At 41.3% G+C, this 13,485-nt stretch overlaps 1 protein-coding gene across 3 annotated transcripts; it reads right to left on the reverse strand.

Moving 5' to 3' along the window:
- Nucleotides 1-782: 782 nt before the first annotated feature.
- LOC112461362 (tau-tubulin kinase homolog Asator-like) lies at nucleotides 783-10,437 on the reverse strand. 3 transcript variants are annotated; one of them, XM_025026575.1, is made up of 15 exons: nucleotides 10,327-10,437; nucleotides 6,418-6,547; nucleotides 5,756-5,903; nucleotides 5,435-5,649; nucleotides 5,035-5,304; nucleotides 4,840-4,926; nucleotides 4,484-4,753; nucleotides 4,124-4,310; nucleotides 3,699-4,033; nucleotides 3,320-3,616; nucleotides 2,929-3,201; nucleotides 2,590-2,854; nucleotides 2,083-2,460; nucleotides 1,696-2,014; nucleotides 783-1,525 (listed from the first exon to the last, which is right to left on the reverse strand). In XM_025026575.1, the coding sequence occupies exons 1-15, from the start codon at nucleotides 10,332-10,334 to the stop codon at nucleotides 1,471-1,473; spliced, it is 3,237 nt and encodes a 1,078-aa protein (XP_024882343.1). In that variant the 5' UTR covers nucleotides 10,335-10,437; the 3' UTR covers nucleotides 783-1,470. The 3 variants fall into 3 exon arrangements, with proteins under 3 accessions (XP_024882343.1, XP_024882344.1, XP_024882345.1); XM_025026576.1 differs by lacking the exon at nucleotides 10,327-10,437 and adding an exon at nucleotides 7,417-7,504; XM_025026577.1 differs by lacking the exon at nucleotides 10,327-10,437 and adding an exon at nucleotides 6,687-6,787.
- Nucleotides 10,438-13,485: the final 3,048 nt, after the last annotated feature.

Below are 13,485 nucleotides of genomic sequence, written 5' to 3' on the forward strand. Positions count from 1 at the left end.
GCAACAATATATAATGCAAAAAATTGAAAAGTTGCGATAAATGATTACTTCTTGCTAAGGAAAAATCGACCCTTAATTGACCAAACAATCTGTTATTAAAAAAACTTCCGATGGTGTTGAAACATCTTGTATATATGCGAAAAAATTGCATTTTGTTGACTTTAATAATGGGCTATAAGGAGACTAGTTACACATCTGACCCGAATTTTATAATTATTCTAGAGCCACTTCGTTAAAAACTCATTTCTTTTTCTTGCGACACTAAATAATACCTATTATCCATGCTTTCTTATATTATCCACAAAACTTATATTATTGCGTGATTTATGCTCATTGCAAGAAAGCACGTCTAAATTTCTATCTAATAATTTAAAGCACGCTCATAAATCGGACGAGTATAATTTTAATTAATAAATTATCCAGCACTTGTTTTTTTCTTCAGATATAAAATATTCGTATTATTTTAACAAATAAAATATGTTTCACAGTGTACAACAGTAGTTGTAATAATTATATTTTTATAACAAAAATGTGTTTATATTACTTTGCAGCTATCACTAATAAAATCTTATAAGATTTATAAATCTTATAAAACCTGTTTCTATATAGGATATTTTATATAATATGAACAAATTATTGCAGATAAATTATGCATAAATTATGCATAAATTATGTAGATAAGTGCATTCGATACTTCCGTGCAAAGAAAATTCCATCAGATGGATTTAATAAAAGGATAGAGTTCTGGTAACATTTACAGAACATATGCATAAACAAAGCTATTGTAAATCCAACAGATTTAAAAAAAATAAGAAAAGAAATATATATTATCATATGTAGAAATTTAAAAGATACTGAATGGACAGGTTTGTTTGTGTTGCTCGCACTATTTGCATTTAGAATCTTTGCCTTCTTTTTCTCCAATGCCTAATGTATATTTATCTCGTTTTAAAGGCAGGAATTTTTGAGAATTTCAAGTAACACGAACAAATCTATTGTAACATAAATGTGACAAGTGTTATAAGTAAAAAAAAGTATAATCTTAAAAAAAGCGACCATCTCGAATTACCAGATACGTGTACTGCTTGCACACTGAAAGCAATCTCATGTACACTTTCATTCACGTTGCTGTGACTTGTTGAGCACATGCCCCCAAAAATAATTAGAAAGATTTCTTTTGAGAACGTCGCTCACCAAGTTCAGCAATTAATTAAAGCGGCATTACGTGAATACGCATTCACAAACAATTACATTTTCGCACGCTAAATGAACAGCTATGTTCTGTATCTCTTTGTAGATATATAGATATGATTATTTTTTACTAAAATTTTCATGTATCCGACGTATTTATCAGAAAAATTGCGTCGTTTCGGTGTCCCAAATGATATCACATTCTCAGATGGTTGAGCAGTAAAAGCCTTCTCAATCTTAACACAAACAAAGGCTATTTGTCATTTTTAACATCAAATCTCACGATTCTCTGCTAGCAACCGTTGCGTCTGGTATGGGCCAATAACGGCGGCATCTATAATTACAGAAAATTGACATCTTTATTCAGAAGGGAACGTATATGCGATATCATTAGTTTTAATTAATTTTACGTAGTGACATATCAAGCTAAGGAAATAATATATCAAATATCTGAGACTATTTTTTCGTGTACCAGTCAGATACGTGTGTGCGATATATATTCACCTAGCTTTATTTTCTGCTATGTGAGGTGGCAACGATGTAGGCGGTGGTGGTGGTTGACGAGAAGATTTTGGCGGTCCACTGCTATTAGAATCACTTTCACTGCTCTCTTCGGATTTTTTACCAGGCTCCCGTAAAAGATGCGAAGGTACTCCCCTAGGAGAAAGTCTTGGCAATACTTCAGATTGCGGTCTCGTTCTATGTTGCGGTCTTTGGAACTGCAGATTCAGCTGACTAGCGTCTGTCACATATTTTTCACTTTGTCTTCGGCGGCGCAAAGCGGGCGTACATCCAGTTAAATTTTCATCTTCGGCAGAGCTGGCTGAAGTTAAAGGTGACATGATTGGTCTAGCCGCTACATAGAATCTATATTATATTAGTTTTACTAACTATTCTCCTTTTCCTTAGTTGCGGTCGCGGGCACGGGTAGTTTTTCTACGTCACTTCCAGTTCCCGCCTTGATATTTAAAGTGTTAGTCTCGGGCGTCGATTCGGATAACGAACACCTTGGACTTCTAACAGGAACCGGTATTTTACTATGAGCGATGTACGTCCTACTAGATGTTTCCTTCTCTTTATTGTCCTTATTATCACGAATCGGTACTGCATTTTGTACAGTAGTCAAGGCAGTAGTGGCATTAATCGATTCCTTTTGCAAACTCGCGTTTGCAGTTGGTCGATTTTCGGTCGCGTCGTAATATATCGATGGTTCTTCCGGTCCCGGATTAGGACTAGCTGGACTACCTGCCGTGCCGTTCGTCAATTTCTCTACAAATTCAGATAATGCAAATATTTGCATTATAAACGTAAAATGGATTGCAGTTGACTAACGCACTGATTCACTAATCAATAACAGATTTGTGTGAGAAAAAAAAAAAAACAATCGATTGCACGTACTTTGTAACGGTTCCCTGTCAGCACTAGTCTGCACAATTGTAGCACCACCGGTTGCATCTACCACTCTGATTTCCAATCTACCCGCTACTGCTTCTTCCTCTTCCTCTCCTCTAGGAGTGTTAAACATTGCATCGGGAGAGAAAGCTACTGCTGGTAGACTAGATCTTCTGACTGGTGCGGTCTGTCTCGGTTCATCGTATCGAGTAGCAATATTCCTCATAACATCGACTTCATACAGCAAATCATCAAATGCCGCTTGCTGAACCTGTTACCATCGAAATTTAGATACGTCTGTGTAAAAGCACGCAGTAGCGTTCGTACGTAGAACACGGTACGAACCAATGGAGCTTCGAGATAAGCTCGAACGTGTGGCGCTAAAACTGGAACGCTCCAAGCTCGCGGGAGTGCTCCTTGCAGTTCTGGATATTTTTCGATACCCGCAATGTTTAAACATCTATGCGGCACCGCTGGTCTCGGAGAATCCTCGCTTATTTTCGACAGTGCTATGGGCATGGGCATTAAAGACTGCTGTTGACACACATTTGAGGCATTTGATTGAGTTGCGACGGGTTTTGTATCCACGTGCTGTGAACCCTCGATGATACCTGTGGACTGCATGCGAGCATGCGTAAATTTGTTTAAATTTCGACCATTGTTCGAACGAAACATTTTTAGTGTAATATGCTCCTGCTTATCTATGTTCTTTATTGTAATAAGCAAGAATTTTTACTTGTGGCGGTATGGATGGGGCATTTGTCCCTTTGTGCTCAGGGCTCTGCAAATTTTCGCCTTTCCACTCGTTATCAGTCTCTTCGGAATCGTCAAATTGTGATTTCCATTGCGAGGCCAGAGTCAATCCTCCGCCGCCTTTGGTCACTTGTTGCAGGGCGGACACGTTGTCGTCGTCTATTTGCGCAAATTGCGTAATAGAACAGTCACGTACCGCCGAACGTCCGCTTCTGACTTGTTGTCGGCTATCTGCTCTCCTTCTGGGTTCTCTTCTCAGAGGTTCTCTTTGTTCAGTTACCTGAAAATATAAAATTTGTGCAACTGTCAGTTGTGATCTAAGTATAAAAATCTGTCGTGTAAAATATAGATCGCGTATTCACCGGGCTTTGATTTCCAACGTGTTTAGTATTAGTTACGTCATAAGAGCAATAAGAAGCGTCGACTTCCGTCTGTATACGAGGGCTCGGTAATTCCCCAGACGTTCCCTCGGGTGTAGCGATGCGCAAACGGGCAAGAGTAGCGGGCAATGTAGCGCCGCTCGCTGATTTCCTAAGTGGTGCTGTTGCATTTGTTACTGTTTTAAAGCGAGGAACCTCGGATGCGGAACGTGCGGAAGCCATCAATGCATCTCCCTCGTTATCTACCTGCTTTTCTACTGGCGTAGGAACTTGAGATTCTACTGCCATCGAGACTGCGCGTCGTTTCTTGGGAGATCCTATGCGATGAACGATACTTACTACTGTGATAACGTTAACAAACAAACAAACAATATAGATTGCAACATAGGTTGTAAAACTGTACAAACCTTGGGTTGGCAAAGGTGGCACAGTCTGTTGCGCGACCTGTTGATGCGTATTATCCGTCGTTGGTATTGTGGCATTGCAATTTTTATCCCTACCATGATTGCTGATAGCTGCTGCAAATGGCACTGGAGAACCTTCTATTCCACGTTGCCTGTTTCTTCTATATATACTTTCGTAATCCAATTGTGCCTATGTCAAACAAATGCAAAACAAAAAACACGATAAAAAATGGATTGTATTCTCTAAAACGTTAAAAAATATTAAAGATCTCTAAAAATGTAGCACGTATATAAGTGCTGTCCTAATAAGATGAATAAGATAAAAATATTTATATGATTATACGAGAGTTTTGTATTTCTTACATCCAACTCCTTTCTGTTGTCTGGTTCCACGTTCTCTTGGTTATTCGTATCCACATTTGTGGTTGGAGGCTGATTGAGAGTAGTAGCTGTAGTTAGAGCAGGTGGTACAGCTACCGTAGGTAATGATCTAGTACTTGATAAACCTTCATTAGCTATTAATGGCCTTTCCCAATCATAGGGATCGTTTGGTTTTACACCTCTACGTTTCATACATCGTTCAAACAGACCAGCTAACATACCGTAATCTGGTTTATCTGCATACTCCAAACTCTACGAAAATATAAAAATGTTTCGCATTATTACAAAGACAAATATTTAACTATCCTATAATTAGTACAAATCATATCGAAGATCACCTGAATGTGTTCTAAAAAGACTCGTAGATCGGATGGAAGATGTTTTAAAAGTAATCGATGATCATATTTTTCTTTCATGAGACCCACCTGTACAAGATTTTACGAATACTTAAATAATGCTCTTACGTACACACAAAACTGCCCCTGTGTATCTTATAACTGTCTGTGAACTTGAAAAAACTCTCCGACACTTACTTGCTCTTTATCTTTTATTTTTCGCCATGGCAGTTGCCCATTAACGAATTCGACTAGCATATAAAATAGTGACCATAAATCATCATGTCGGCCCATCTCTTTATTTTTGTGTGCATTGACTGACGCGTATCGGACGGTTCCTCTAAATCCCGCAGCGGCACGAGGCGGTCGCACCTCTCCCGTACTGGTCGTGAATTGTCGAGCTAGACCAAAATCTAACATGTATACCAGCCTTGAGTTGTACGGATGGCGGCCAATTGAAAAATTTGACTGTAATACAAAATATTACTATTAATATTCTTATGACTATGCACGTCTATAATATGTGGTTCAGTAAAAGTACAGATTATCCAAAATATGTAAACTCTATGTAAACAACAATGCGTAAGCACACACTTACAGGTTTAATATCTCTATGCAAAAATCCCACTTGATGAATACTTTCTATAGCTTTTAAAATTTGAAGACCAAGACGTAACGTAGTAGAAAGTGAAAAAGCTCCTCGCGGTTGTGCTCTGCGCAATTCCGCCAAGTTCTTTCCTTGTAATTGCATTACAACATAATTAAATCTATCGTTACGTCCACAGCCAATAAAACGGCAAACATGGTCTTTACCTAGAACAATTTTTATAATAGAGCAATAATTCAGAAATAAAAAATATCTGACTTACTTTTATATTTTGATCATAAATATCTGTTTAGTTAAAAAGTTTATACTAACCCTGTAATTTTTTCAGTACAGCTACCTCCATCTTCAAGACTTGTTTTGGCTGCCGTGCAGATTCAACTTTAAGGGCCACTTGTTCCTTCGTCATTAAATCAAGACCTTCGTAAATTTCACCAAATCCCCCGCCACCTATTTTTCTCACCTATATATCAAAAAGACACATGTTTTTCTTAGATAATATATCTGAGCTACACTGACCAAACGGCAAATACAGCATCGATATAAAAATATTTTTCCTTCGATATATGTAATGTTCATTGACACCTTCAAGTATTTCTTAATAAAAGTGACACACTATAAAAGGGACACGTACTACGTTTACACGAGCGTTACTTTTGTAGTAACTTGTGATGCGTCACCCGTTTACGCGGAGTAACGTATCGTAAGTTACTACAAAATCCCATTTACGCGAAGGACGTATCGCAAGTTACTACAGAAGTAACGCTCGCGTAAACGTAGTATAAGACATTTACTACGTTTACGCGAGCGTTACTTCTGTAGTAACTTACGATACGTTACTCCGCGTAAACGGGATTTTGTAGTAACTTACGATACGTTACTCCGCGTAAACGAGTGATATATCAGAAGTTACTACAAAAGTAACGCTCGCGTAAACGTAGTATTAGAATACATGGAAAGAATTAAAACATGCTTACAACTTTCCAACGCTCTTTGACCACATGGCCGGGCTGCAGCAGATCTTCGCTCGTCATAGTTATATTATTATTTTGATCCGTGCTTTCGTCGCCTACATTCCTCAACGCCGAATCCTCGGGGTTCGCGGACCTGGAAAGCGTAAGTGACAGATTATGTCGTAAATATATGTAGACGTGACGCAGCGCGTGCCCGCGCGCGATAGCGCTATGTCACCGCGTCGACCAAGTAAACTGTCAACGCGTAATGCATCTCGAATACGGATTTTAACCTGAAATGACGTTTGACAAAATTGGTCGATACGCGCCCTGCGCTAGGCAGCCATGATTGCGTGCGAGATAAAAGTGTCGCTGTCGCTGTATCAGTTCCTTGCTATTCGGTCCTGAAGCAAATCTCCATATCAAGCGATCTTCCGATCGCTCGCATCAACTCGCGGCTCGCGGCTCGCGGCTCGCGGCACTCGCGCTCTCTCTCCCTCTCTACCTTTGCCTTCGACCTAGCGATCGTTACTCTGCCAGCGTGATTCGGCTCGCCGACTATAACTGATGTCACGAGTCACGACGGTCACGACAATCAATTGAGGCAGTCGAGCACGCACATTTTCGGCTCTTTTTCGCAATTTTGTTCTCGACTGGCGGTGCCGACAGTGCCGACGAGTCGACGTCGACGGGCGATCATCGTTGACGATCGACGCGAGGCGTGACATAAAAAGCGACCTTCTTTCGCCGCCTACGACCAACTGCAGCGAATCAGCGAATTAAACGAATTTTCATGTCGCGGCGAGACGTTCGCCGGGTTCGCCCGTCGCGGTCGTCGCGAACGAACGCGTTTTTCACCGAGATCACCACCAACCACAACCGTGAACCGCCGCGGTCGCGCGTATCCACTACCGAAACCGAGAGTCCGAGTCCGAGAGCGGCGAGGCAGGGCGAGAGCGCCGAGAGCCGAGAGCCGATCCAAATATATATATAGGTATACAATAGTATTTTATTTTTACTAACAATGTCGTCTGCTAGAGACACCGCGCTCACACGGCGCGAGGCGCGACGTCCGCGACGTCGCGACGTTCCTCTCGTGCGCGACGTACTCTCGGCGGAGACGACACCGTCGCACAAGGCACGCGCACAGCGCACAGCTCCCTTCACAATCCCGTCGTCGTCGTCGTCGTCGTTGCCGCCGCCGCCATATCCTTCTCGTGGCCGGGCCGCCGTCCGCGCAACGGTCTCGAATTACCGTGTAGCCGATCACTCGCTCGTCGCGGCCGGGCCCGGGTGTCTGCGGCTGCCGCGAGTGCCGTGAAACTTGCCGTCAAATGCCAGCGGGACGGCCATCTTTCGATTTCGCACCGCACGAGAATCGTAGTGCGCGAAATCGCCGGGAGATAGCGCGCGATGTACGGCGATCGATGCACCCTCCTGCTATGCTGGCCATTGCTGGCCTCTCTCTCTCTCTCTCTCTCTCGCTCTGTCTCGTTCTCTCCACGCCCCACGGCACACCACACGCCCGCGCCCACTCGAGCCCGGCGCCTCTTCTCTTTCTCTCTTTCTCTCTCGCACGTTTATTATTGGTTATTATCTCGCGTAAATCTTGCGCTCTTTTATCGTGTAGTTGCGCGCCTCAAAGTTCCGCATGGTAATAAGTAAACGCATCGGCGCGACAACGCCGACAACGCCGACAAAGTAAAATTTCCTTTCACGGCGCATCGTGGAAAAGGAGATGGACAATTACAAATATTTGAATTCGTAACGTATCCCCCTCCTCTATGAATCATCAATCGTATTATCGTTTCACGAATGCTCGTTCATTGACGATCATTGACGATCGAGTCGTATTAGGAGCGCTTATTCGCGGCTTATTAATTTATATAAGCTGCGAGAGTCGGTCGCAACTGGTCGCAACTCGCAACTCGCAACTCGCAACTGTCGCGCGTCGCAAGCGTGAAGCGCGCCACGGCCGCGGCACGACGTTCTTCCGAGTGAATTGTTATTTTAAGAAGACGGGAATTTTTTGTGACAAGAGACAGTTATAGAGCGCAAGCATATATACGTATGGTATTCTGCCTACGCAATACGCATACTGCCGTGCATACCGCATTACGCACACGTACAGCGCATAAATTATAATAAAGGTCATTAAGAATTCGATTGCCCGTTATCGTGGCGTTGGAGTTGTCGCGTGCAATTTAGAAAAAGCTAGGAATAGTTATTTGTGTAACAAGTGCGGGAAGTTGAGAATTGAAGCCTTCGGCTCGTGCGCTCCGCACCCGTGTTCAATTCTCAACTTCCCGCACTTGTTACACAAATAACTATTTAATTACAGCAGAGTAATTATGACAGAGGAAAATAAAATACTCGTCATTGGCCCTACTATGTATATATCGTACTTATTAGAATTCGCATAAATTGTCGCGCTGTCTTTTGTCATAAATTTAAATACTGTTGGGTTGGATAAAAAAGGATTTTGATTCCGTTTCGGTTAATTATATATTAAAGCGGCGTAAAGCGCTTATAATAAAATTTTGACCGTCTGCTCGCGGCTCCCTTTGCTTAGAGGGCATAATTTAAGTTTAAACGTCTATTTTTAAACGGCCTCACTCGGCATATAATACACCGAGAGCAGCATCTTCCTCCTCGCCAGACAACTTTTCCAACTTGTCTCCATTTTTCTCACTCCGTTTTCTTATTCCGTACGAGCCAACGTTGCGCGGCCGTATCTCATGATCTGCGCGATCTGCGCGGAAATAAGAATAGCTTAGAACGCGAAATATTTCGTTTATCGCTCAATCTAAATTTCGAAATAAGCGAGCGATAGAGCAGCCGTTATCATTTATATACACCTATTCACTCGGATTTCGGATTACTTACATACGAATAGAACATTCCGTAAGTCTATCAATTACACATATGCACGGATGCACGACCAATTTGTGTTTTACAGTTATCGAATGATAATGGTAACGCAAAATGGATTTAAAGAATATATACGACGCGATGATTATTTAAGAGGCTTTAATAATAGGATATTCCGTTTCTCTCTCGGACGCGATACAAATCGTAGATAGAGAATATAGAGACCCCGGGCGCTAAAATAGACGGTAATTATATTGTTATATAATTAAGCGTCAAAAGTTATTGTCGCTTCTTAATTATCTATATGCCGACTATGCCTACGCTTTGTATCGTAGCTTGATTCACCAAACCATTTCGATTTTCAAATAAATATATCTCTAGATGTCTAGATTGAAGAATTAGCGTGAACGCTTTTGCTAAGATAAAACTACGAAAATAAAAATATATAAAATAAAACAAGAGCTTTGATTAAATTATTTAAATTTTTTATTTTCAAGAAAATTAAGTGGGGAGAGAGGTAAAAGGAAAGACGACTTTACAAAAGAAATTTTTGTCACAAACTCTTTCAATCTACTGTGCCGAGAGAAGAAGCTCGTGAAGAGAAATATGCTTTATTTTCTCTCTATTTATAAGAGAAGCGTTAATCCAGATATATCTTAGTTATAATTTCGGGAAGTATTCCAAAACGGTTAAGTTTAACGCTCTGGCAAAGGCTTGTAAATCATCTGCTCGAAGTATGCGTATATGCGCGTATACGTTTAGAAAATGATATACGCTCGCGCGCAAACATACGTAACCATATACGTTAATTAAACGGTTATAGATATAGATAATAATCGGTGCACGCCTGCATGGCTTGCACGGTCGCCCGCGTTAGTTAACTAAAATTAAAGCCGCGGGCCGCGGGCCGCGGGTCACGAAAAGCAAGTTATACGCTGTGAAGTTAGATTCGATTGATCACTTGGCGCGTTCGACTTGACCCCTTGGACGTCGCGTTTCGTCGCGTCCGTCGCGTCACGTCAATTAATCGGGGATCCGGGGGAGGGCGTCTTGTATACGTACCATTTCATGATCTTGACGAAAACAAACGGTGAGCGGGAGGTGCGATAAAACGTATTTCGCGGATCAGACCGACGGGAAGCAGAGCGATGTACACCGAATATACGTCGAACACCGGACGCGGAAAGAAGGTAAAGACCGAATCAAGGTTCTCGCACGTGTTTTTCGCGAGCCGGGCCGTTTTAAACCGTCGAACCGGCGCGGGCGCGCGGCGGCAGGGCAGATTCACCTCCTCGACTCCGGGCGACGCGCGACGGCGACGACGACCGACGACCGAGCCGGACTCGTCACTCGCGAGAGTCGAGTCATAACAGCGCTTCGCTCTTTGGCATCGGACCTGCGACGCCGCGACGCCGCGACGCCGCGACCACGAAATCGTCCCCTTCGGCCCCTGCTCCGCTGCTCCTGCTTCGCTCTAGCCGCTTCACCTCGGCAGCTCGGTTGTCCCCGGGTTGTCCCGCGACAACCCTCTCTCGAGAAGCGAGCGAATTTCCATCGAGATTCCTGCATTTCCCGCTTTTATCCTCCACCCTACTTCACACTCCACAGTGTGTACAGTGCACAGTCACGTTGCGCGTTGGCTCGGTTGGCCGACGTTGGACGTCGTCGCGCGATCAATTTCTTTATGACGATTCATATACGGCACAATGCAGGGCGAATCCCTTCTGATCGAGCATTCACCTCCGTCGCCCGTTTATCTCATTAATCTTTGATATATTTGCGGTAAACGAATTGTACTTATCATTGTTTTACGAACCTTTTTCGTTAATGTCAAAGATATTTCTCCACGCTTTTCTTCTGAAATCTGAAATAGATTTTAACTACTTCCAAAAAATACGCCCACAACTATAATATAATTCTCGACGAATTCCTTGAAATTGAAAATTAATTATGCAAATTGATATAATGCACTCTTAATACAATTTATTTCATATAACAATGCAAATCTTAAAAAAAAATTCTCTTTGTGCGTTAAAATGGTTATGATTCGTTTAAAGTATAGAATGATAAACAAGCTTCTAAAAATAATATTGGTTTACGAATCTCGTTTGGTACTTGGTACTCTATCTGGATTCGCTTCACAGTCAAAACTTCGTAGCAATTATACTGTCGGTAAAATCGTTGTTTGCTAAATAATTGAGTAACAATTAAATTACAGAATTATTTACAATCTTGTTGCATCATCGAAATTAGAATATTATTATATTTAACATTTCAGAAACTAATTGTGATTTTATTTACAAGACAAGCGGATTTAATAATATCTGTTTATTATTAATGTTGCATTATTATTACTTTTATACATATTTGATATTGGCCATCAACAAATATGTTACAATTTTTATTTCCCCGCCCCTAGTGTTTTTATTCGTTTGTTCAAAAACTAACGCGATATATTTTCATAATAATAGTAATAATAATAATAATAATAATAATAATATAATATAATATAATATAATAATATAATAATAATACATAATGCATAATACATAATAATTCATAGTCATTGCATGTGACACGTGACCATCTCAGTAATAATCACCCCGCGCTAAATACATCGTCGTTCTTTTAAATCGCCCCGTACTAAAACGACGTGCGTATCGGAACAATCGGTACGCGCGATAAGTAGGTAAACGCAGCGCGTAAATCGATATTCAACAAATAAGATTTAAGTAAAACAATGGTACATACATGCACGTTTGATGCGATGAAAGTCGTGACGGAAAATTAATCGCTTGGCGCAGATTGCGTACAGATTCGCAAATTCTCGCGCTGTGCGTCGCGCGTTATCTTCTCTTTTCTCTTTTCTAAACAAAAGCAGAATTTCGCACAACGCAAATATGTACGTGCTACGGTGTCGCGCTTTTCACTTTGCATAATATGATGATTATGAAAAAACTATCACGTACCCGCAAGAAGGAAATTCTATCTCGAATGATCGACGATTGCTCAAAAGAATGTGTGTATGTCATGTGTATGTGTATCGTGTGTCGTGTGTCGCGTGTATGCGTGGGTGTGTGGGGATATGCGGTTCACTTATTTCGTCGGCCCGTGAGCCGGCCACTTGAATCACAATACGTACGCGTGTCGTTAGTCGTTACTCGTTACCATTGTAATTCGCGTGCGAAGGGAATCTAATCGTCCATATACAATAGATTAGTATCGCTTATTTGCTTATAATATCACTAATATCAGTATCGGCATATAACCGCAAGGACAATTTTTATCATTCGTAAAAAAATAGTTCACTGCTAGTGCATCGAATTTCAACGTTTTTCTTTTCTCAGGCTAATTGCATGAATCTGGTACGACGTTCGAGTAAGATGTAAGATGTATTCGCGATGTAATATAAGTGAGCCCTCGTTCCCGAAACGTGGCTTACTACAAACGTGGGATGCTAAAATGCGGCTCCAGGCTGTAAGTGTCGAAAATTAGAGTGCGAAGAGAAAAAAGTTTATTCCGATAGCATACAAATCAATCGAAGCGTGCATGCGCTTTTATGCGTGCTATGTGTGTGTGTGTGTGTGTGTGTGTGTGTGTGTACGTTAAAATTGTGGTGTATGTGTAGTAATATCGATCGGACACGATGATCGTCCGATTCACACGGGCAAATCGAGTGGAACGCGGTTTACGCTACAACAGATTTTTGCTGAAAAGAATACCGCTCACTCACAGCCGTTATTGTCAGTTTGTCTGGACGTCACTAAATATTCAGAGCACATACTACGTACGCGCGACTACTATAGATCGAAGCTCGTAACGCGAAGGAGATTTAAAAAATTATTGATTTACGTTCCGCGGCGCTTTTGCTGTTGTTCGAGGAAAAGAAAACTCGAGCCTATTATACTTCGAACGCGATAACGCGAGGGAGAAGCGTTCCCTTTTATGTCAAACGTAATTATGAACGTAAAAAGGAAGGAACTAGTCGCCAATTTTTGAATTTTTATTGCAAAATATTGCTAAATATGCGAAGCGACTATCAGAAGAGAACATATATTTAGAAATTATTATTCCCTGTTAATTATTACATTATAGTATAGTAGTAATAAAATTGCAGTTCTAATGCTCTTCTAAAAAATAACTGTATTTGAGAAACATACTGTATTTTGAGAAATTATCTAGTTCCTTCCCGCATAAATAATGTTTAATTACAATTGGGAT

The sequence above is a fragment of the Temnothorax curvispinosus genome, unplaced genomic scaffold (assembly GCF_003070985.1).
Source record: "Temnothorax curvispinosus isolate PA1 unplaced genomic scaffold, ASM307098v1 QBEX01011308.1, whole genome shotgun sequence".
Taxonomy (NCBI): domain Eukaryota; kingdom Metazoa; phylum Arthropoda; class Insecta; order Hymenoptera; family Formicidae; genus Temnothorax; species Temnothorax curvispinosus.

Excerpts from the sequence above, each read along its gene's own strand:
- LOC112461362 (XM_025026575.1), bottom strand. Across the intron at positions 5,904-6,417 it reads TCAAAGAGCGTTGGAAAGTT|GTGAGAAAAATAGGTGGCGG; the intron begins GTAAGCATGTTT and ends TTTGATATATAG. Across the intron at positions 3,617-3,698 it reads ACGTTGGAAATCAAAGCCCG|GTAACTGAACAAAGAGAACC; the intron begins GTGAATACGCGA and ends TTATATTTTCAG.